A 24,857-nucleotide genomic window follows, 5' to 3' on the forward strand; every position below is an offset into this window, starting at 1 on the left:
TTTGTCATGGACAGTAATCCAAAATTCTCTTCCCTTCATTGTCCCTGTTTTAAATTTGTATAAAATTGCTTTTTTAACATATTTCACGTTTTGGGCTGCAAATATCCAAGCGCGAGCCACAGTCACTTCTACCTTTACTAGTAAAGGTAGAAGTGACTGTGGCTCGCGCTTCTCCCTTGCCATGGTAATGTCAAGTTCCTGACACAACATTCTATGCTACCAAATTAATTCCAGATAAATTTTAGATAAACTCACAAAGTTTGGCAGGGTTTGGTTGAATCGTGAAAAAGTTATAAGCGTTTAAAGTCAGGGCGGGCCTCAAAAGCCCCCCCCCCCCCCCCCCGGTCTGAATAGGGTGTATTCCGCTTATTGACATTTTAGATAAAGAAAACAAATTAAAACAATTGCGATAAAAACCATTTGCGGCACTGACTTAAATCGAGATACCTTATAAAAAAGCCTTTCGGGGCCATTTGTGACCCTGATTACGCGAGCATTACCCGCTGTCTGGTCAATGCCAATAAAAGTCCCTCCTAATTCACATGTTGCGCATTTGCTGATAATGAAGCGTTTTTGATCTTTAGTAAGATCATATGTAAAGGTAAAGGTAAACTTTATTTATGCAGGGTGGCCCATTCAGCACAGTGGCTGGTATCCAGAGGGGCCCTGCTAAATACAATTTCTAAAAATATAATATATCTAAAATTTAAAAATAGTTATTAAAATAGAGTTAAAACTTGTCTAATACTTGAAATAGTTATATAAAAGAGAGTTTAAAAACTGAAACGGATTACAAGCAAGTAATCAAAAGAGTCGTAAGTAATCAAAAGAGTCGGAAGTCATGTGTTTCCGGTTTGGTGTGATATCTCTAGATTTTACCGACCTAATTGAATGTATATGTAGATGTAGATGTCAAAAGAGTCGCAAAGTCCTCGGAAATACTCTGATACGTTTTCGACCACAAAACGTTTTCAATCGCAAATGAAATGTTTGAGAAAAACAGACGACCCCTGGCCAAAACCGCACCTAAAGATTCTAAAACACATGGAAACCAACAAGAAACCGATAAACCAAATGAAAGGCTGATTGTCCGAACAGCCTTGCAGTTGTTTATCGTTTTACTCTATATTGCTGATCCTGATCTACGCCAAGATCCGGCTTCACTTTGCTTCTGTTTAATTTATACAAGTGGGCCTTGCATTATTTTGGTACCGTTAACAAGAAACCACTCAGACGTTCTTTCACTGGGAAACATAGTGGCGCATTTTCTTAGGTGTAAAGTTCTACTTCTTTAGGTTATTTTATATAACTGGTCTCTTGTAACCCTTCCTTTATTGAATTTATTGCTTATAACTGACTTTCTTTATGCACGTCTTATACGTATGCGCTTGGACGTGCTTTCGACCTTTTCGGACCTCTTCAAGATTTGGCAGTGGTAGTCGTATGGTCGCTGTATAATGTTCTTTAGAATGTTCCAGATTTCCTGTAAGAGATCCGAAGCACTCGAATGCTCTTCGTAAATAATCGCGCGAGACCGAAAGATAGTCCACACTAACAAAAAAAATCTGTAAAATTAAGGTGAGGTAAAACTAACTGCTTTCTGCCAAAATTAGAACCGACAGCTGAGAAATAGGTAAGATGTTAATCGATGATAAGAAATGGCTCAAATCTTAACTGATAGCCAATATCCAGCACCCCATCCTACCCTTAAGTTGAATTTTTACCTGGCACATAAATTAATAAAATGTCGTTTCTTTCTTTTAGCAAAGTTTGAAAAGAACTTGTTAACGATGTGCAAGTGGATACATTTATCTCTGCTCGTGATTGTCGTGTGGAATCTTAAAGGTAAAATGTTGGATGATAAAATCATTTGAGACGAAAACATTTCTGTGGCATGAAAAACATATAATTGTCATGACATGTATAAACATGGGAATATTTTGTTTACAGTAAAAGGTAGATACAGTAAGTAGAAATCGGACAAACATCGTAAAACGCTGGTTATACCTCTCTGGGCTTAGAATTTCGTCAGGGGTTTTGGCTTGGCTGTTTACAGTTGAGTTTATTTCAAAAAGGGGTTTTCAGTAACGTCATATAAAAACCGTTTCGCTAACATGCAGCGTTTTAAAGTATCTCAAGAGCGATGTATTGCAAAAGCCACTAGGATGAAAAGATGTAATTGATGTGCACTTTGTTTGCAAACTTGTTTATTGTCCATTTTACATTGAACTGCAATGTTCTATGAGGACGTTACTGGGTTGACATGGACATTTTGAATGGAAGGGAGATTATATCCAGGGGGACTAATAATCGGAATAGGACGGGTATAACCGACATTGACGGATTAAACATTTAAAAGTCGGTTTTATAAATTAGATAGGGCTTTCATATGTCTAGCAGTAAGAGAAATTGTCTACTTGGCGCCGAGTTTGGATTTTTTTTCCGCTGCGAAAAAAAAAAAAAACATAAAAACATTGCAATTTTGATTGGACCAACGACCTTGCTTACAAAACATAAAAAACATCACATGTACAAGGAGTAATCTGGAACAATTAAACTTCTACTTCTTAACAAACTGTTCGTTATTTTTGTTTTCGAGTTATTTGCCTTTTGCAACAGCCTAAACAATATCACGTTTCTCATAACAGTTTGATTTCTTTTATCTTACAAGTGTTGCTATTTCTTTTTTTAATTATAACGACATATCTGACATTATCGCATTCTATTTAACAGTTGTGTATTGCACACAATGCGACTTTGACTTAGATGACGCCAGAAGGACCATTAACTTCGATTCATTGGGGAAGGATCGGTGGTTCTGTGCAAGAAGACCGTATTGCAGCTGTGTTATCACGGCCTTACCGGAACATCATATCCGGTTAAAATTTGTGATTTTCAATCTGGCGAACTATTATTACATTTACAGTGATTTGACACAAGACTGGCTTTACGTATATGATGGTAATTCATCACACCTGAATACGTTATTGGGGAGTTTTACCGGAACAAAGCAATCATTCGCAGTGCAGTCAAGTGGCCGTTTTATGATGATCCAGTTGAAAAGGGATGGCTGGTCTCGCACTATCTTCAAAGCCTCTTACAATTACAGCACAACAAAAGGTAAGCAGTGTTTATCGTCGTACAGAGGGTTTATTTCAGAGGTTGAAACTGTTACATTCCTACACTTATCAATTTAACCGTCAGACGGACGTTTGAACATCTTTGAGAGAAGCTTTAGTTGACGAACCTTATATTTTACACAGTTGCTTTTTTATCCTTTAAAAAACGCTTTGCACAAGGATCGGTAGAAGAGACGGAAATTTCTAAGAATAAGTGAGGTAAAGTTGCAGACAATTTGGATAGTTTTATGTGATAGGGAGGGAGAATAAATTATTTTTTGTTACTTTTAACTTGATTTATTTCCTGTTATCTTCATTGAAGTCATCGGCTTCTTAGTAAAATTCTGCTAGTATACTAATGCAAATGCTGTAATCTGATTGGCTCGGCTACTGTACAGTACAGGGGCGGATCCAGGGGGAGTGTATTGTGTGGCTAGCCATTCTCGATCCAGCAAAAACTAAAATAAATACAATGAAAAGGAAGTAAGGATAATGACACTTAGTAACGTGTAAAATTGTTGATATTGTTAGCTCAGACAAGGTTAAAATATTTGCTAACATCCACTCCTTCCATAACAAGCCTGGGGCTAAAATAAAATAATCAACAAAATATTTGTAAACAGCCACCCCCTTCGAAAAATCCTGGATCCGCCCCTGTACTATCAGCCATTGGTTTGCAGTGGCTGAAAGTCGTCAAGAGAATGGCGAAATTTTCTTGTTTCTCGTAAGTTTTGATAGAACGCCTAGAAATATAATTGGAAAAGACTAAAAGAAGGAAATTTACAGTCAAAACGTCAAAATTTACCGAAGGAACGGATTAGTTTCAAACCACAATTCAGTCCGCGAACGATTTCATAAAGCGCGAAGTTCAATGTTACTTCAAATGTGAAAAATAACTGCATGTGTCATTAGAAATTGTTATCTAGAGGGAAATGAGTTAGAAACAATAAGATTATTTTCTCTTGATTCTATTTAAACAATAGAGTGTATCTGTCGAGGAACTGTCGGCTGACAGTTGCCCCGCAGAAAATTGATGTTCTTTAAACAAATATTAGCCCGAGAAGCGTAGCTTCGAGGGCTAATATGCTAGTTTTAAGAACATCAAATTTCCAAGGGGCAACTATCAGACCGATAGTTCCGAGACAGAAACACTCTATTGTCTTTATTGTTTACCACTAACTTTTCTTCCGAGCGCCCATACAAAAACGAGCATCGTGAATTAGTTTTTACTTTTTAGGATAAAAATCTCAATTGAAAGCCGAAATTTAACACACGAAACAAAACCAGACAAGAAACCCACTAAATGTAGTGAATTTGGTTGGGTTTTTTTGTCTGCAGGCTCGCTTGTTTACAAAAAAAAGTCACGAGCGGGCACTATCGATCCGGGCATTTTTCTTCTGCGGGCACCATTTTAACAATAGTGTTTCTGTCGAGGAAACACTATTGTTGATGTTCTTAACACTATTGTTGATGTTCTTAAAACAAATATTAGCCCGAGAAGGGAAGCTACGAGGGCAAATATGCTAGTTTTAAGAACATCAAATTTCCAAGGGGCAACTATCAGACCGATAGTTCCGAGACAGAAACACTCTATTGTCTTTATTGTTCACCACTAAATTTTCTTCCGCGCACACATACAAAAACGAGCATCGTAAATTATTTTTACTTTTCAGGACCGATAAAAAACTCAATTGAAAGCCGAAATTTAACAAACGAAACAAAACCAGACAAGAAACCCACTAAATGCAGTGAATTTGGTTGGGTTTTTTGTCTGCAGGCACGCTTGTTTACAAAAAAAAAAGGCACGGGCGGGCACTATCGATCCGGGCATTTTTCTTCGGCGGGGCACTATGGGCTGATAGTGCCCTCCGGCGGACGGGCACTATCGCGTCACGTGATCAATTTAAACCAATCAGAATCGGAGAAAATTTAGTGGTGAACTATAAGGGCTGAAAGTGCCCTCCGGCGGACGAACACTATCGCGTCACGTGATCAATTAAAACCAATCAAAATCGGAGAAAATTTAGTGGTGAATTATAAGGGCTGATAGTGCCCTCCGGTGGACGAACACTATCGCGTCACGTGATCAATTTAAACCAATCTGAATCGGAGAAAATTTCAGTGGTGAACTATAAGAGGTGATAGCTGATTCGGCCATCGGCCTCAACTATACATCACCTCATAGAAATCTCGAGCTCATCTAATTGTTAAATAATATACGAAACAGACTTTTATAATTAAGAAGCTGGCTGTGTAAGATCGGACCAGTCAATTTTTAGCGGAAAATGAAAATCTTTTATTTTCTTTACGAAAGTTAAACATCCCGTGCCACACACAATTTAACAAATCGTTAACGTCACATCGTGCATTATTGAGTTAAGGATGAACGCGGGAGGTTGCTAGGCAAGAAAGAACTAAGAGTCGCTCGAGGCGACTCTATATTGTTAAGTGTTTGACAAACCTCCCAAGTGCATCCAGTTTGTTTCCCATCAAGGGGAACATCGAAGGGAAACAAACTCACTGTTTCCCGCGGGACAGTCATTAAATGTTTTGTTATACCCCCTAACTGAAATTAAACGCTTTGTTGTCTTCATTTATTCATCACTAAATTTTCCTTCGGTGAAAACTACATAAATTTATTCACTGAAATTGTTAACACTGCGCGATACTTCAAGCTTTCCAATTTGCATTGAGATGTTTTCTTCTTTGAGCCAAATGAAATTTTTGTATGTACAAAACATTTATATCTTAAGGTCATTACCCTGAAATAGAACTGAACATAGATTTTTAACCAAACTTCGCTTACTGGTTTATTACTTTAAGGGAACTTAAATTTTGAAATAAAAAAGGGGGGTCACCAGATTCGTTTAGGAGCGGGAAGACCTTGTATATTCCATATAATTCCTTTAAAATTCCTCTGCGAGTACTAGCAAAGTACACGTTTTAAGCCATAATTTATTTTTCAAACACAAGAATTGATCTGTTTTCATTTTACAGAAAGAATTTGATCGCTTCACCCAAAATATGAGAAAAAATTGATAGGTCACCAGACTCGTTTACGAGAAAGCGACAATTTACTTCTCTCGCGGACTAAGCCGCATAGAAAAAAAGCCGCCATTTTGTTTATGTGCGCGCGCTAATTACGCGTAAAATTCTGCGCAGTAAGGATGCGCAATGCAATACAGGGCAATGACCTTAACTGTTGACTCCCGAGTACGAAAAAACACGATGACTAAAAGTTTACCATTTATCCACAACTTTGAATGGCTTTGCGTTGATTCCAGGACTTGATACCGTGGTTTCCTGATCAAATGCAAGTCCAAAGGTTCAACCTGTTGTCGCCCTAGGGAGTTAGTGAGTTTTCTTCGCCCTAGGGAGTTATACAGTTTTGACGCGCGTCACGTGATATGCTCTCGTCCATGCAGTAGAAAACTGCATTTCAGTTGGGGGTATAACAAATCTTGATAGTTCACGCTGTGGCGTTTACCTTTTTTTGTAGCACAATTTTATGCGCTTTACTGCAGTTTCTCTGTATTAAAACTGCGCGGGCAAAAGTTACTCTCTCAATTCAGAATTGAACTTTGAATTGGATTCTGAATTCTGACTTTTTGAATTTAAAGTAACATGTGTAGTCTCACCAAAAAAGAGGTAAATCTTTTTAATAGGTGATTTTTTTTTTCTGTCTATATCTTTCTAAGGTCGTTTTCTTCTGGTCAGATTTTTCTCATTTTCTTTCTTCGCTTGCATCACTTCCTTGATCTTCTTCCTCGATCTTTCCTTTTGCAGGATAATTCTTTTTATTTTTTGTATCCTTTTTGGGGGTAAATGATTCGTTAATCCACCAAGACAGAACAGAGATGCTTGAAGAGTTCGCGGAGCAATAATAAATTTGAGGTTCGAAACGCGCTCAAAGCGGAGGTAAAAAACCGTTGATAAAACAAAGTGTTGTACAAAGTTGTCTTGTGTGGAAAAATAATTAAAAAATGTTGATCGAAAACATAAAATGCTAAAAGTCGAGAAAAACCAGAATGTCAATCAAGAAAGACAAGAATAAAATGTTGAACCAAAAATAATGTTTTGTCGTCTTTGCGCGTTCGAATCACAAATCTTCAAACTTTTTGAAAATAGGTCAAATAAAAAAAAAATAGAAAAAAGGTGACCAAAAAAAAAGTAAAACATAAAAATGAGGTCTGCTGAAAATAAAAGATGTGGACTGAAAATAAAAGATGTGGAAGAAGTGCTAATGTCAACGTCTCTGAAGAAGAAAAATAACAGAAGATTGAAATGAAAAAAAACAAACAAACAAACAAAACCAGTAACAAAGAAGGGACGACGCGGTAAGGGACATGAAGCAGTGGTGGCGCAGTGGCGAGAATGCTCGCCTCCCACCGATATCTCCTGGGTTCGATTCCCAGACGCGGCGTCATATGTGTGTTGAGTTTGTTGTTGGTTCTCGTCATTGCTTCCCGTTATCCTGATTCTGGAAGCCGGTGCACCAAGAGTGTTTAGAGAAGTGGAAGAAAACGAACTAAGAAAAGCACGAAAAAGGATCCGTTTTGTCCCCAACGCTGCAACCCGTTCGAAGGTGGGACATGCCTTTCTGTTGTATGACGAAACGAGCCCAGAAACATTTGACGATCCGTTGTCGATCATGGAGAGAGCAGTAACCATATGGGTTTTTCGTCCTGTCTGGCACTACCCGAACGGAGAATGTTTTGGCCTCATCCAGGACTCGATTCGCGTAGACGCTGTTGGTATAGGAAGGACGAAGAAAAAATACTCAGAGATAACATGTTTGTTGTTACGATCCCATACAAATATTTTGTAATATTAAACGTTAAACATTATTAGCTTTAAACGGCAGAGGAAGTCGAGCGACACCTTTCCTTCTGGGTAGAAGAAGAAGAAGGCCGGTTCCGAGATATCTACAATATTGAAACCAGTAGAACAGAACATGCCTTTCTGTTGTATGACGAAACGAGCCCAGAAACATTTGACGATCCGTTGTAGATCATGGAGAGAGCAGTAACCATATGGGTTTCTCGTCCTGTCTGGCAATACCCGAACGGAGAATGTTTCAGCCTCATTTAGGACGCGGATCGCGTAGACGCCGTTGGTATAGGAAGGACGAAGAAAAAATACTCAGAGATAACATGTTTGTTGTAACGATCCCATACAAATATTTTGCAATATTAAACGTTAAACATTATTATGCTTTAAACGGCAAAGGAAGTCGAGCGACACCTTTCCTTCTGGGTAGAAGAAGGAGAATACCGGTTCCGAGATATCTACAATATTAAAACCAGTGGAACAGAAACTGTCTATCTAGGATACTATCAAAAAGACGATGTACTGGAGTACGGATGGTTTAAGAGAGGTGTTAAAAAAGCCATTTATATCTGAACTCACAAAACTTTCCTAAATGCGCACAGAGGCAGATATTAATTACCGCCCGTATGTAACAGCGTTCTGGAAAGCGGACCGAATCGAATTGAGCGGTGAACTGAGTCGAACTAAAAAAATCAGACCGGCTTGATAGATTTGCTCTGCAGGTAGGGTTTAAAATCAGCCCTAGCAAGACAGAAGGTTTGCTTGTGAACATCACAGCACCATTGCCAATCAAGATTGGACAGTTGCACCTTGCGATGACTAAATACTTCACCTATTTGGAAATTACACACTGCAGTAGAGAGGGAACCGACCTGGAAAACCGACTGATGATTAGTAAAGCTGAGGAGCCTCCACAAAATTGCGACCTTTGTGGAGGAGCTTTAAGTCAAGCCCAAGGCACAAGCATAAAGATCTACCAAGCTTGTGAACTCTCCGCGCTACCGTCTTTGGATCTGATTGTTGAAAAACGATTATGTACGATCTAAAAAAGCTAAAGGTTAAAAAGAAAACCATCGACATATTAAACAAATAAATATGAACGTAAATTGTAAACGAAGCTTTAGCCCGCCTGAGCTCTCGGGACAAGATTATAAATGTTTCTCCGCGAGGGAAGGAGGGCTACATTCCTATACCTTTGATATCTGTTTAATGGTCCCTCGTTTATTTCATATGTTACGATTTACTTGCAGAAAGACCAAAAATAATTGTTCCATCGCCAGTTGTGAGGACAGTACCAGGTCATTTCCTGTGGTGTTCTGCTGAGGGGTTTCCACCCATTAACATGACGTTGCTTCGGAACTCTACATCCTTAGCTAATGGGATTGGAAGGGTAATGAAAAAAGCAGACAAGGAAGACAACTACACCTGTTTTGCTAGGAATGAGGCTGGCACTGACTCTAAAGAGTTCCCAGTAACATTTGTGGGTGAGTCTCTCCCTTTTTTTAGAAGTCATACCTAAAATTTACAGAAGTGAGCTCCTTCCTTGATGATACAAATTTATAAATAGGGTGCTATTGTGCACTGTACGGTAGGGTGCGGTTAGTGTGATGCAGTGTAGTGTGTTGATCGGTGTGGTGTGCTGTAGAGTGCTGCACGTGTGCGGTGCGGTGCAGTACGGTGTGGTGTGGTGTGGTGCAGTTTGGGGTAGTGTGGCTTGGTGTGGTGTGGCTTGGTGTGGTGTGGTGTGATTCGGTGTGGTGTGATGTGATGTGGTATGGTTTTTGTGTTGCGGGGTGGTGCGGTGCGTTGCGGTGCGGTGTGCCATGAGTTGTGGTGCGGTGCGGTACGGTGAGTGTCGTGCATGTGGAATGGTGTGCTATGGTGTGTGCTATGGTTTGGTGTGCTGCGGAACTTTGTGGCGCAGTGTGGTGTGGTGAGGTGTATTGTGGTGTGGTGTGGTGTACTGTGCGTCGCAACGGGTGTGGTGAGGTGCGGCAGGTAAAGGCGTAGTTGAGTGTGGTGGGGTGTGGTGTGGTGTGCGGTAATTTCTATGAAGGAATTTAAAAATATGCCAAGTGTGCACAATGGCTTATAATGTTGTAATGCACGCAACTGAAACAAACTGATATATTTTTGTTACACAGGCTCGATATCATCTGTTTTAGCATTGCCTTGTTTTTTAGGTGATAGTAACCATCATCATTTTTAAGTAGAGAATCCACTTTAATCCGAATGCTAGCGCTGTTATATATGGATTTTTTCAGGTTGCGAGAATGCTTGCTCTGGCGATGGCAGCGTTGATAAAAAAGACAAGGTTAACAATGAGTTTAGTTGCACGAATATCGGCTCAACGATTGACCTATTCAATTGCCTTCCGACAACAGCGACAAAGTTGTAAGATTTTGCTATTCTTTATAATATGTTTTCCTTTGTTTCGGTGTCTGTCTGTTTGTCTCTCTTTGTTTCTGTCTAATGCCAGTTTATACGAGCAATTTTTATGTGACAAAATTATTTGCTCATGTAGACGAGGAAAGTTGGCCAATTTTTATGTGACAAATATATTTGCTGAGAAGCTGGCGTGTTTGCTTTTATGTGACAAATAAAAGCAGTCACATACGAAAAATTGCTCGGGGTAGACGACTCGTCACATAAAATGTGGCAAATATTGCGTTAGCACATATTTGGTGAAAACTAACCGCAAGCAAACCGGAGTGAAAGCTAACCGCAAACTAACCGGAATGAGAACTAATCGCTAGCAAACCGGAGTGAAAGCTAACCGCCAGCAAACCGAAATGAGAGCTAATCGCTAGCAAACCGGAGTGAAAGCTAACCGCAAGCAAACCGGAGAGTAAGTTTGGGTCCCGAGTTTGAGACCTGAGCTCGAGTCCTGAGCTCGAGTCCTGGCTTGGTATTTAGGCATCCTCTTTTATTAGAAATTTATACGAACTTACACTAAGGTTTCTGAAATAAGGGGGCCATTATATGACTCAAAGGCGAAATGAATTTTAAAGAACGGTGAATTATTATTGGAAATATGGTTAAAATGGTGTAGGATTGTAAATGTGAATTAAACGTAGGATACTAAATTATATCTTTCTCGTGCTCATTTTCAAATGGAAACAGGTCTTTACAAAGGAATAAGATCAGCAACCTTCCCACGGGTGCATTTCGTCATATGGCTGCGCTGAAAGTTCTGTAAGTTTATATAGATTAAGTCATAGAAAGAGCGACGTATGGAAAACGAGCAGCGAACGAGTGACGAATTTTTGCAGCAAAGGAATGAAATTAACTTATTTTAATTATACAAAACAATAAATAAACCATTGTAAATCTTTAAGGTGGTAGGTCCATTTTGGATGGAAACCTCTCCAAATCCAGAAACCTGGCTAAAGTAAAAATATTTCAGGCTAAGTCAATAAAAGTTAAGCTTCAGAAAAATTGATGTTCGAGGTGACAATTTTCACACCTCACCTGAATTGGTGATCAGGCTTTTTTTTTTCGTTTTACGGCTTCGGAATTATAAGAAAGTCAAAAAGAAATGCAGGAGTCTATTTCCATGTGATATAGGGGATATGTCATTGACATTAATCCCTTTAAGTATGAGGGTTTCAAAGTTGATAGGTATCGCTAGAAAAAAACTGGGTCGAGCCACCTTAAACTAATACATAAAGTTAAAGCTGAGTTGAAGTTGTGACAAGAACAAAGCACGCTAACAACAATGTGGCTTGATAAGGGGAGGGGGAGGAGGCAGCAATGTGGTAGGTGTAGCAAGATTTTAAGTAATGCACGCACTGAAATACCTCACTTATTCCTCCCAATAGTGTTGGAGTAAAATAAGAATATTGTCAGAGTTTTACTTACTGGCTGGATCGGACAAGATTTAGGCAAGGGAGCTTACAAAGTTAATGATGTATAACTAAATGTCATTGCCCTTCACCAATGGAGGTAGGGTGGGTAAAACTAAATTATTACAATTTTACCTCTTTCGTGCAAAAGCTGCCAGAAAAATACCCTGAGATATTGTTCTGCTGCTTTTACAGCAGGACAATGCCTCAAAGTTCAACCAAAAGATACAGTTGTATTATAAACGAATCAAAGTGGCTATGAGCCGCTGAACTCTGAAAGTAGCCTGAGTATCAGGCTTTTCTAAAGGGGAAGGGAGAAAGGGTAGAAGCGCGAACGGAAAGAAAAGCCTGACACAGACGCTTTCATTCCAGTTTTCCACCCCTCACGGCGTGATAAGCGTCAACCAATCAAATTCATTTCCGGTTGTCACTTGCGAAGCCGGACCAAGATATAACTGATAAGACAAAATACATCTTGCAACAATATTTATAAATGCCGATCCCGGCATCAATAAAATGCAAGTAATCAACGTTTTCACAGAACATATATCTTGTCCTTACACGGCGAAAATTTCGAGAGTTAAAAGCATATCTTACAAATAGAATTGAGCAAAAACAAACTAGCAAAACATGTGGCAAAGAAGTGTGAAACAAACAGGAAACCATGCAGCGCAGACTAATGCTTGACCTCTTGACATTTCCTTGGCCCCAATCTTACGGCTCTATTTAATACATAATGCCTCTAAATAAAACAGTGCCCCTCAGAAAGAAGTGAGAAGCAAATTATGTCGAAAAACCGAATTAAACACAGAACGGCAAGGGTACAAATGTCACAAACGTAGGCCCGTCACCTTTATTTTGCTAAAACTCCGAGGACGTCTTTCCGTTTCACAAGCAGCTTTCGAGGCATAACTTCTGTCCTCTATTACGTCTAATTCCAGGAAAAACTGTAGAGCGCCTTCACGAGCCGTTTTGAAGTCGTCGCCTTCCATAAATACACTGAAATAATGCTGAATAACGTCGAGCGAAGTTTTCGTTCACTGTTTGTTCGCGTGGATATCAGTTCATAGAAGACGCCGTTATGAAATTTTTATTTCCGGTGGTCAGGGCCCATTGTGAATTACCCAATCAGCGCCACATCCAGAATCTGGATGTTCGACATGACCCAATCAAAGCGTTTGTGTCAGGCCTTCCTCTCCTCTTTCCTTCCCTACCCTCCCCCCTCCCCTTAGGAAGGCCTGATACTCAGGTTACTCTGAAAGTGACTATGAAACGAGATTATAAAACCGAGAACTTTGAAACATAAAGTTTGCCTAGAACAAGTCAAGTTTTGAACCGGTAAGTTCAATCCCGGTATCTTAAAAACTATCTTTGTACTGATACGTATAACATCAACTTTTGTAACCATCGGAAGCTCCATCATATTCTCCACACTTTTGAATTCGAGGTAAACTTCGACTACCAGCCTAATATGTTTAAACTGTCATTAACTTAATTCAACCCGAAATCAAATCACTTTAACACTCCTGCGAAAGTTTGACACGACTTCGGTACTGGCAGAACTCACTTGAGCCTGCTATGGTGCTGTTCATAACTGATTACCACCAAACAATTATGTTGTCGCGATGCAGTGTGATGGATGAGCTTCTGGACTTGTAATTCAAAATAGAGAGGGAAGTTGTGGGTTCGAATCGTTATCGGGAAACTTTTTTTCTCCTAACGATGAGCAGTGACTTTATGTATGTGTTATGAAAAGACTGGGAAGGTTAAATCACGGCACGATTTATTAAAGGATAATCAGTAAAAGAGTAATGAAACTCTATACAAGACAGATATGTATGTAATATCCGTGGAAAAAAAAATAAGAAGAAAACAGAATCTTAGCCGGCCACGGGGTATGAGAGTCGATCCCGGGTAACACGCTAAAGAACGCAGAGCTGTACCACTGAGGCATCGGTTTGCAAAGCAATTAAAGAGAGGAAAAAAGTAATTCTTATACCTAGGCGACCTGTTATATGTTCACCCTCTTTAAATAAAGTTGATTATTATTATTAATCCCTATAATGAATATTTTCCATCGATACTATACTGTTCAAAGAAACGATTCAAATATATCTAACGCATTCACGAGTAGGTCATAGACCTCTTTTTTTGTCCTCTTCTCTCTTTCTTTTCTTTTTGTTTCGCTACGAATATACCATTTATTGTACCTTTGTCTGCATTTTAGAAACCATTTTCTGAGACGCAAGCATTACCGAAGTCGTTGTTTGATCTTTTCGAATTTTGGACGATACAATCTTATCAATATTCTTGACATGAAGAACTTTACGTTTACTTTTTATTTACGTCACGTGACTCAGAAACGAATGTTACCGGTTGGGGACGTCGGACATAGGGTACAGAAAGTAAAGTTCAATTGATCATTTCTGTGTGTAGTTCTCGAATCAAATACAACATATTTCTTCTATTCGGCGCATTGTTCTCGTTTACTTACACTCGTTGACACCAAACGGAGATAAAAGGTGGAGTGGCTCAACACTTCAAAGACAAGCTAAATATCATGCAAACATGTTTATACCGTTTTTCCCTCACAAAAATAAAGACCAATGACTTGTTACAAACCGACTAGAGGAATAACAAAATAATGCAACTTCATGTTTACTTACAACGTGCTTTGCTGCAAATTTGTCGGCGTTCCGGTGAGTAATTGGTTAATATTGTTGAATAACTCTTATGACGATACCAAGCAGGAAAATAAATTTACACCACGGCATCTTTAACTGTTCTTCTTTATAGAAAACGAAAACCAGATTTCTGCATAATTGCTAATTCTCATTTTAAAGGATTATAACAAAACACGACAATGTGTTATTACAATTTACGACAGCTCGGAGTATTACAAAATACCGCAATGTGTTATTACAATTTGCGATAGGTGCGTTATTACAAATCACGACAACTTTTATTACAATTTACGAAAGCTATTACAATTCACGACAACTGTTATTACAATTTACGACAGGTATTACAATTCACGACGTTTATTACAATTCACGACAGTACATACGTGTCAATCTCATAATAAATAATTTATTTCCTTCTAATGCAAAAAAAAAAACAAGTGGCAGCTTACAAAGCAGACATACAGTGCTATTATGCAGTTCGACAGTTAAACAATATTTGTTTAAATTTTTGCTGCATAACCTTACCCTATTTCAAAAACGTATTAAGTGACGTCACAGACAAAGGTTGGACCAATAAAAAATTACATATGTTTGTATCCTATTAAACTAGTGAAACAGAGGTCAGGTTAATTTTTAAGACTGACTAATGCTGTGTTCACACTAGGCCGAAGAAAGAGTAGTCTGATCGCGATGAAAACATGTTTCGCTATGAAAAGTGTTCACATCAGACTGCGCATTGCGCAAATCATTATCGAAACATGTTAATTCTGAGCATGATTGAAACAACCTCACGAGGTAGTTTCAATCATGATCAGACGAAACACGTTAGAAATGACGGACATGCGGAGAGGAGGCAAACCGATTAGTTAATTTTTTTTGCCTTAAGTTGATTTTCTTTTGCCTTTGAGTTAATTTGCCATAACGCAGATTTTCCTTTGTCGTCAATCAGTGATTATATATTACCGTGCGTTGAGTTTCCTTTGCTGTGAATTACTTTTCGTTTGTTGTGAGGCGATTTTCTTTTGCCGTGAGTTGATTTGCTTGTCTCACAGAGAGTAATTCTCTTTTGCCGTGAGTTGATTTTCTCTTACTGTAAGCTGAGTTTGTTTTACCCTGAGATGATTTTCTTTCGTCATAACTTGATCTTCTTTATTTGCCGTAAATTGATTCTCTTTTGCATGGGGTAAATTTTCTTTTGCCGAAATTTTATTTCTTTTTGAAGCGGGTTTATTGTCTTTTGCTCGCTTCATGAGCTGATTTTTTGGCGTGAGTTTTATATATAAGTTTATTTTCTTTTGCCGTGATTGATTTTCTTTTGCGGTGAGTTAATTTTCTTTTACCAAGAGTTGAATACCTGTTTTCCGTTAGTCGGTATTCAATTTATTCTATGGGCCACCGTACTTTAAATATTTTGTACGCTTAGTTACCACACGTACATTATTTATATTATTGTAAAGTCCTGTAAATAATGAATAACTGGGGAGCTCCGGTTTTAGGCTTGATTAAATCTGTACTGATCAGAGTCGAATTACTCTTGCCGTGATTTTTTTGCGAGTTTTTTTTCTTTTTCCGTAAATCAATTTTGTTCTGCTTTAAGATAACTGTCCCGTGAGCAAATTTTGCTGTGCCGTAAGATAGTACCATAATTTTTTTGTCCCTTTAAAACCAGAAGGGAAAGTTAACACTATTGTAAATTCTACAATAATAAAACTATAATTAAGTGGGGTGCTTCAATTCGCTTTTAGGCTTGCATTATTCTAAATACTACTTCTTACGCCATACTTACGCTATTCGATATACTACCAATAATGGAAATACTGCGCAAAAATAAATTTAACTTAATTAACTATAACGTTCATGATTTAATTAGTCCTGAATCCGAATCTTATGTACTTTAGTAACATAAAAAACAACCAAATTTAAGGCATCCGCTACAATGAGTTTATTTTAGAAGATTTGTTTTTGCTGCGACTCATTCCGATTTATTCATTGTTTTTTTCTCTATTTTTTAACAGAGATCTACAGCTGAATGAAATCAGTAGTATATCTTTAGACGCCTTTGCTGACTTGAAGGGACTTCATACGCTGTATGTTAATTTATAAATGTAACAACATCAATCGCAAGTCCCTAATGTCGCCTTTCACCAAGATTAACGCTTAAAGTTTAGCCTCCATAAACGCTTTAAGTTTTGTCCCCCAGGCAAATTATGCAAAGTACGCGGTTGCATTTGCCATTTAGATACAACAAAATCAAGAAATTTGTACGCCTTATTTAACTACATCCTTACTCCCTGATTCGTGAAGGAATCCAAAGTATCACAATAAAACAAATACGGTAAAACAGGAACAAAGGTTGCTTTTCCTGGAATGACCAAGAGTATTAAGTAATTTTAAATAACTCAGTTTTCTTTCACTTTCTTCAGTTATTAGGTCTGGATAAGGCAGGGGTTATTGAACGTGGAAAATTAACAAAAAGAATAACATCTGGATGATTTTATTGTTCGTATTTTGTTTTTTCTCCTAGAAACTTACAAAACAACCGTATTCAGAATTTAACAGCAGATATTTTCTCACCTCTCCTGGCCTTGCAAACGCTGTAAGTACGTCAAAATTAACAATCGCTTTTAACGAAGAAGCCAGCCAACTTCAAAGAAGTCAGCCAATTTTGATAACTCAGTTTTCTTTCACTTTCTTATTTATTAGGACTAGGATTAGGCAGGGATCAGTAAGTAAACGTGGAAAGTAAACAGAAATAACATCTGGATGGTTTCTGATTGTTTGAATGTTTGTTTTCTCCTAGAAACGTAAAAGACAATCAAATTCAGAATTTAACAGCCGAAATTTTCTCTTCTCTCATGGCTTTGCGAGTGCTGTAAGTACATCAAAAATCGTTTTGAACGTAGAAGCCAGCCAATTTCAAATTAATGATTTTCTTTTCCTGTAAATAAAAAGTTTAATGGTTCCTCCTCGAATTATTGCACATTGATTAAAATAAATCTGATCAAGGTGTAATGAACGGTAATTTGTGAAAAAGCCTGAGATGATAACGTTTAATTGCCATCCAAAGCTTTACGTGAAAATGCTAAAATTGAGTATCTTCAGAAGCTTACAATGTATCTTGGTATGTCGGATGCACAGATACAATAAGCGCGAACATCCTTAATATGTTGTTAGTCAATTGTGATTTTGTGCTTTTAATGTTATGTATAAAACGGAAAGGAAAAAGATGCACGCACCGTTAAATATCAGTGACAAGTTAATGACCCAGTATAAATGTCGCATTTCACATCTGCCGAATTTAATACCCGAATTTGAAGAGTCGCAGTTAATTTATGAGCGAGTTTCATTCTCGTTACCATAGTCCTTTTCGCGTCTCTTGGCACGAGAAACGAAGGGCTCTGAAGACAAAGGGAATTCAAATAGTTTCAAAGTTTTTGATTGGCTGTTTAAAAACAAGTCTTGAACAGAAGTCAAAATGTTCGCGCCCATTGCGTACGCGAAATCATAAACAGCCGTATTTTCGAAATGGAAGACATGAAGAATTTCGGAGAATATTCTCCCAAACTAATAGCGTTCAACCTGTTATTACTTTCTCCATCCTGGAGTCTCGTTTTTTTTTTCAAAACCCAAGCCCTTGATGCAGAATGGAAAAGCGCGTTTTAAACATGTGTATTTGAGAAAAACAAGAGCTGCACATCGCACCCGATTCCGCCATTTTGTTTCTGCCGATCCGCTCATAGCATTTAGGAAAAAATGAAGAATTGTGAGTTAAACATAATTTAAATCATTTTGGTTAATTTATGCATTCGATTCGGCACATGTCAAGTTCGTCGTATAAAGCGACTGTCGAACCTCTGTCAAATATTCGACTTGCCCAGTCGACGATGCGACAGAAGTTGCATTTAATCGATTGAAACGTCGAAATTTGCAAACATTTAATTCCTGAATAAGATTCGGCAAACGCGAAATTCGACGTATAAACCGAGCCTAAACTCAGGCGGACTACTGCCTCGTCCCCAGGCGTCCTTCTCCTTGCTCGTGCACGGTTCACTGGGCGTTGTGGGACTGATGTGCACGGTTCGCTTGGCGTTGTGGGACTAATGCAGACGGGAAAAAGGACACAACCTAGCCATTAACCCTGGCGCTCCCTGCTTTCCCGCCTGACCTTAACCATCCGGCTGATCAGCGCCTGGGGACGAGGTAGGGCGGTCTATATACTCGCTGTTACGTGACCAGCATCGCGTCAATATGTTTTTGACAACTTTGATTTAGAATTAGCTTTCTTCATATTCAACATGGGTCAACATGAACAGTTCGTTTGCTCAGTTGTAACTGAGAATCCTCATTTATCGCGGACAGGTCTGTCAAAAATATTACTCACACATGTATGAGAGTGGTTAAGGGTTTTATTATGATCGATGAAAGACCCTTTTTCCGTAAAATAAATTGTGTAATGTTTTTTTTTCTCGTTAAATGAGATTTGGTTACACTGTTGTGAACTGTGAAACGACTTTTCTATGAGAATTGCGAAATGACTGTTGTTATTTTTCGTTAAATGTGACTGTAAATCGTTTTTTTTTTCTTCCAGAAGATTATCCAGTAAACGTTTGAAAACAAGACTAAAAAAACTTAAAATCGTTTTTTTTCTTCCAGAAGACTCTCCAGTAAACGTTTAAAAACAAAACTACGTGTGGTAAAATGCGTGACTAGGACTGATCGCCCGGCATGAATTTTAATCGAACTTTATCGAACTTATACCTTGGATTGAGTTCGATTGAGTTCGACAATCGAACAAAATCGAACACGCACACACACAAAAAGTTGCACAATGGTCCATTTTCATTAAAAATTGCTATATTAAAGCAACGAATTTAACAAGCATTTTTTGGCTGCGGATGGCTAGGATGGAAATGGATTGCAATTGAAAAATTCAGTAAGGCTAAACTTTTCAAAGTTTTCAGTTTCGCGTGTCGTAAAAGATCGATATTTGTGCCGAAGTTTGATTATGATTATCTACAAATTAAGGCTGTATCTCCCATTAGATCGATGTTCAAAAAATGCTTTTCATGGGTTAAGTCGCTACCACTAATTTCGGAACAGTTTAGTTCAAAAATCTGCAAAATTCTCGTGACGTAGCTCCTTTAAAAAGTGTGCTCAAGATCTATCGACGGGAGCAGTTTATAAAACTAACTGCAGAGACTGTGAGAGAGTTTATATAAGACAAACATCACGAGCGTTAAGATCTAGAACAAGAGAGCAAAAAAGAGCTGTTTTTACGGTTGACAAGCTAGAACTTTCTATTGGTGCAAGAACTCTCTGTTGCATGCAAAACAATCGAGAATTCGATTTCGACGACGTAAAGATTATAGCCGTTGTTCTTGTGATCAGACTGTTTTCAAAAGCGTTACATTCTATTCGAAACCGAATTCGACTAACAAACACATGTACACTCCCGACATGTACAAAATCCTGTTCTGAATCACTAGTGGGTTATCGCCTTCTTTAAAAAAAGAAAAAATATTTACATCTGGACGCCCTTTTCAATTTGTGTTAAGAAGGTTATAGCATTTTTAACTGAAAAGCCAGATATTCTTTACAGTTTTAGTCAGTGAGAACAATTTTTTTAGTTTTTATGCATAAAACGTGAAATAGCCAATTTTTTTTGGAAAACATTTAGGCCGTATTTTACTTGTTCTTTTTACCTTGTTCAATCAAGTAAATCGATCGTTTGGATATTCACCATTTAAAATTAATATTTTGCCAATTTGACAACAGCGACGAACTTTCGTCTTTGCCAGCGCAAGCCTCATTTGCCAAATTTTTTTACTTAATATTTTGATAGTATCTGGTCATTTTGACTTGACGTCCAACACACCAAGATGCATTTTTAGCCTCTGAATTTACCAAAGTTTTGCATTTTCGCACAAAACTTGGGATGGTAATTATTGAAAGAGTGTTGTTCAATTACACCAGATTTTTAAAAGTACCATTGCTAGAAAGCAGAACAGCAGCGCTCTCATTAACATGTACAGTTAATCTTCTTTCATATTGTTGCAAACGAAGCGCTGCTTTGTAACAACATGTCTCTTTTAAAAAAATTTTTATTGCCCTGTGCTGACGATAATTTGTCTCCTTTTATTTCAGGGACTTGTCATCCAATAAAATTCCATATCTACCCACAGGGTTATTGACGAAGCAAACGAGCTTGGCAGAGTTGTACGTTTGTCAGCATTTTTCGTTCTTTTCGTCAATCTTATTATAATATAAGTTAAAAGGACTAGTGTCACGGCTTGGTTAAGTTTTGCCAATTACTCGCTATGAAAATGTCGACAAAGAACCATACCGCAATCCGTTAAGTGGTTTATTTTATGTTTCACTTAATTCTGTGGCCATTTTTTTCATTTTTAAATTTGGCTTAAATTCATGACAAGTTCCTTAAGTTTAAGAAAAGCCGTCAACTCATACAGAAGGTAGGCCGCTTTTGTACGCGCGCTGTCTTATACTCTCTTGGTTCTTGGCATTAAAAAAATCTTCCGGCAGGAAGATTTTTCAAGGAATTAAATTTGGAGCTAATCCTTGTTGTTTTTGTCTTATGAAATTAATATTAGGCGTCTTTTCCAGAAAACATGTCAGAGTTTGTTATTTGGGCGATCAGTGTTTATCAAGTTAGCTAAAAAACTTTTTAAAACTGATCTAAAAATGTAAAAATGATCTTATAAACACTTTTCAGAAACTAAATATTTGGCAAACGTTCTGTTGCCTTCGTCAGACGTAGTTTGAAACAGTTTCACTGCATGTACAATCGGGTCTTATTAGTCTCCAAAGATGCAGACAAAGGTAACTAAACTTGTGGGAAATGTAAATGTTTAGGAGCGAAAGAATAAAGTAAGCACTTGCAAACCTGCGGCACAAAATAGAATTATGCAAAATAGAATCATTCTGTAAATGTTCGTTTATGCAAAACGTCCAGAAAAAGGCGTTCTAGTCTGTTCAGGTTTCTTTCTAGAATGTCAACGTAGTCTTGGTCAATGTCGAAATCTGTTGCTCCCTCAGAGATTGGCCAAAAGTGATGTCAAGAAAAAGAAAACTAAAGAATAAAAAAATGAAAATTTATAGACATAGCACGCCAATAGCACAGAGCTTAACATTGGCGACATTGTACGTTACTTGCTTATTTTCGTCATTCTGAAAAATGAATTTTTAATATCCATGTTCCGTTATTTATTTTTATTTTTTTACCCGTGAACCGTGCCAGAGACCGCCCTTGTAAGACTCGCTACGAAGCAGCACAAGAGAAAAAAGCAGAAAGCACAAATATACGAATCATCTTCGACGCATCAGCTAAGGAATATCAAACTAGTTCCTCCTTAAACGATTGTAGATTGGAGACTGAGCCTCCACTCTAAAACATACTCTGGATTGTGCTGGTTCAAAACCGTTTCAAAGCTAGCTGTTGCGCTTTGTGGCGATTTTTAGCAGTTAGTCTTGCAGGTACACACATGTTTTAGGCTTTGATATTTACTTGTCCGTTGTTAGGTTTAACACAGCCACTGTTTCTTCTTGGTGGAACTCTAAAGCAACGGCTAGAAAACTTGAAAGCCAAATATCACGAAGATTTTGAGGATCGTTAGTGGAAGAATTACCACTGCCCAGGGCGCAATTTATAATTTGAAAAGGTTACAGTCTTAGAATATTGAGAAGCGGAGTTTAAACTACATACATGCCACTCTTATGTGGTGGTGGCTAACGCTCAATTGAGAGACGAAGGGAAAATATATGACAAGGAAAATTTGTGCGTGAAAGCCAAAAAAGCAAAGTTACCGAGACTATTTTTGGAGCAAGCAGAAAGATACCATGGTCGTGATCTTTACTAAAGGCTCTGTGGAAACTAGTTAGAGAGAAACTCTGAGTAGTTAGGCATAAGTAATTGACCCTCTTGGAGTGGCAAGCTTTCTAGCCCACAGCCTGAGTAATGAGGCTGTAGGGCTTTTGCTTCTTTGAAGTGGCAAGTCCAACAGCTTGGGTAAGACGATCTATACTACAAATCGACTCGCAGAGAGGGAATAGAGAAACTGGTAAAACAGTGTTGCAAGTTCAAGGAATACCTAATTTATAAAGTAAGAATTTCCTGCAGGCTAGCTACAGCCAAAGGCAGTCCATTTTTTGTTTACATGTCTTCGGTGATACTGTTGGCACAGTAACTGCGACGGCAGTGTACGGATTATTCTTTAAGAGTCGGGCGCAAACCAAGATCTTTAACCCGAGCCATTCACCTCGAACTGGTACCAAATTTAACGGATAAGCAGTTCATCAGTATCCGCACATTTTGCATCGCAAAGGAGCAAAGTCCAATATGATCAACGCTTATAACGGTAGCAATTTTACAGGTACAGCAAACAGGTCGAGTAAGGTGGTGATCCCAACTTCACTTTGACAGTTTTTTGACAAAACACGCAATCAGTTACTATACAAGGAAATGTTCATATATATCAGATTTTTGACAGTTCTAACCATATTTCAGCTTCGATGCAGTTAATATACAACAGACTTAACAGCACGATTCACTTTAACCCTAAACAATACAAAGAAGTTCAAAGATAGCCTAAGGAGTCCTTTCATCACTCGTGTTCCTGACGCAAGAGGGACTGGGTACACAGGCATCTCAGCGAAAATAACTACACTTACTCTTGGTGATGTGGGTGGGGATTACTATACAGGAGGCTATTACGAAAAGGGGATGCCTTTGTCAGACTGGAGGTATATCACCCTGTATGTCTGCTTGCCTGTCTTTTTTTCTGTCCAACTCCCTGGCTGCTGCATGCCTGCCTGCCTGTCTGTCTGTCTGTCTAGTCTGTCTGACTGTCTGTCTGCCTGTTTGTCCGACTGTCTGTGTGTGTGTGTCCGTCAGTCAAAATGTTGCTGAATTACAGAAAACTTCTTAAAAGTGGCTCATAACAAATAATTTAAGTTTTAACTGTCGTGGGCCACATAATAATTACAATTGGTGACAATAATTATTATTGGTGGCTTGATGCAAATAGGACAATATATCACTGTATATAATTTGCTTATCCAGCTTTCGCTCGATTACTGATTACGGATTAATTTAAGGGCAAACGGCCGTAAAGTTTTGAAAGTAACAACCATTGTTACTGTCACATTTAACAGTGTTTTCCTTTCATTACTTCTGGTGGGTAGCTTCGTTCGAGGGGTCGATACTTTTAATCATCTTAAAGGTGTGGCATATAAGGGTCGATCTGTCTTACTGTAATCGTACAATATGTGATTTTGTTTTTCGCAGGTACCTTAGCCACAATAAAATAGAAGTGCTGCCTGAAGGAATATTTGAGAACCTATCAAGTCTAGTTGTTTTGTAAGTACATGCATCTGACAAGTATTTAATTAAGGAGGCTATTAACGGTTTCCAGCACTTTCCATCTCTTATACTTTGATGGATCAGTACTGCAAACCTTTTACAGTTGCTCCTACAATAATGGTACCAAACAAATGCCCAATCATTGGTAACAACAGTTTAACCTGTTTAGAACTGCTACAAACTGGATAATGATCAAAATATTAAAATACAACTTTTTGCAAAACTAAAAGGGCAGACTATAAATGAATTTTAAAATCAAATACAAATGTAAATAGCCTAATTAATTGTAAATATTTTTAACTTTTAATACTTTTAATTTACAAGACCCCACAAGCTGTAAGCTTTTATCCAAATCGTGTTTTTAAATAAAGGCAAATTACTTACTTACTTACTTATTGAGCTTGAACTCTAATGTTTATGCCGAATATAAAACCGACTGACTTTTTGACTTTGAACGTACCAATTCTCGTTCCATAAACTAAACTGATTAACTGAAGGTTAATGCTTCGTTTACTGGTATTTTACGTTGTTCTTGTTAACCCGTCTTGTCTGTTTCTCTGGCTGGCCGAATTTTTTTTAAATTACAAAATGGTAAAAATTGTTATAATGAGAATATTTAAAACTAGCTCATATCAAATAAATTAGTTTTAATCGCCTCAAAAACTAAATTTGAAAGTACTGCTTCTGATTATAACGTTGCCAACTTTGGCTATTCTCGTGACTTTAAGTTAGGCGTTACGAACATGTCTCTGCTTCCCAATCTCTCGGTATTTGCATGGATGATAAAAGACTGTCAAGGAATACCCTAAATTTGGCGAAAAAGGGTCATTTGGAGTGGGTGGCAGTGGGAGGCTGTAGTAGTGTATTACATGTAGCCCAGCGGTTACTCATAAGAGTACATCCGGGATGCGAAGAGTGTGTAGTGAGCGGGAAAGCATGTACTGTGTGTACGGGCGTGTGTTCTGCTTTAAAAGCAGCTGTAAGCCTTTGTGGCCTTTGAACA

The 24,857-nt window shown here is 38.1% G+C and overlaps 4 protein-coding genes across 4 annotated transcripts in view; 3 read left to right on the forward strand and 1 right to left on the reverse strand.

Moving 5' to 3' along the window:
* LOC144658498 (flavin reductase (NADPH)-like) overlaps nucleotides 1–24,857 on the forward strand; it is a 136,262-nt gene that overhangs the window by 43,760 nt on the left and 67,645 nt on the right. The gene's annotated exons all lie outside the window — the stretch shown is intronic.
* Nucleotides 1–24,857, reverse strand: part of LOC144658478 (uncharacterized) — a 199,856-nt gene that overhangs the window by 35,253 nt on the left and 139,746 nt on the right. The gene's annotated exons all lie outside the window — the stretch shown is intronic.
* The window catches only part of LOC144656588 (uncharacterized), a 507,005-nt gene that overhangs the window by 6,320 nt on the left and 475,828 nt on the right, over nucleotides 1–24,857 (forward strand). The gene's annotated exons all lie outside the window — the stretch shown is intronic.
* On the forward strand, nucleotides 987–22,109 carry LOC144656256 (uncharacterized). The gene is made up of 11 exons (XM_078516491.1): nucleotides 987–1,188; nucleotides 1,765–1,845; nucleotides 2,734–3,120; nucleotides 9,200–9,433; nucleotides 10,214–10,343; nucleotides 11,073–11,144; nucleotides 16,494–16,565; nucleotides 17,003–17,074; nucleotides 17,279–17,350; nucleotides 20,623–20,702; nucleotides 22,015–22,109. Exons 1-11 carry the CDS (start codon nucleotides 987–989, stop codon nucleotides 22,107–22,109), a joined length of 1,497 nt encoding a protein of 498 aa, XP_078372617.1.

This window comes from Oculina patagonica, chromosome 6, assembly GCF_052425735.1.
Source record: "Oculina patagonica isolate OP01 chromosome 6, crgOcupat, whole genome shotgun sequence".
Classification (NCBI taxonomy): Eukaryota; Metazoa; Cnidaria; class Anthozoa; order Scleractinia; family Oculinidae; genus Oculina; species Oculina patagonica.

Excerpts from the sequence above, each read along its gene's own strand:
- LOC144656256 (XM_078516491.1), top strand. The coding sequence starts at position 987 with ATGTTTGAGAAAAACAGACGACCCCTGGCCAAAACCGCACCTAAAGAT. Across the intron at positions 1,846-2,733 it reads TGTCGTGTGGAATCTTAAAG|TTGTGTATTGCACACAATGC; the intron begins GTAAAATGTTGG and ends TCTATTTAACAG. Across the intron at positions 10,344-11,072 it reads CCGACAACAGCGACAAAGTT|GTCTTTACAAAGGAATAAGA; the intron begins GTAAGATTTTGC and ends AAATGGAAACAG.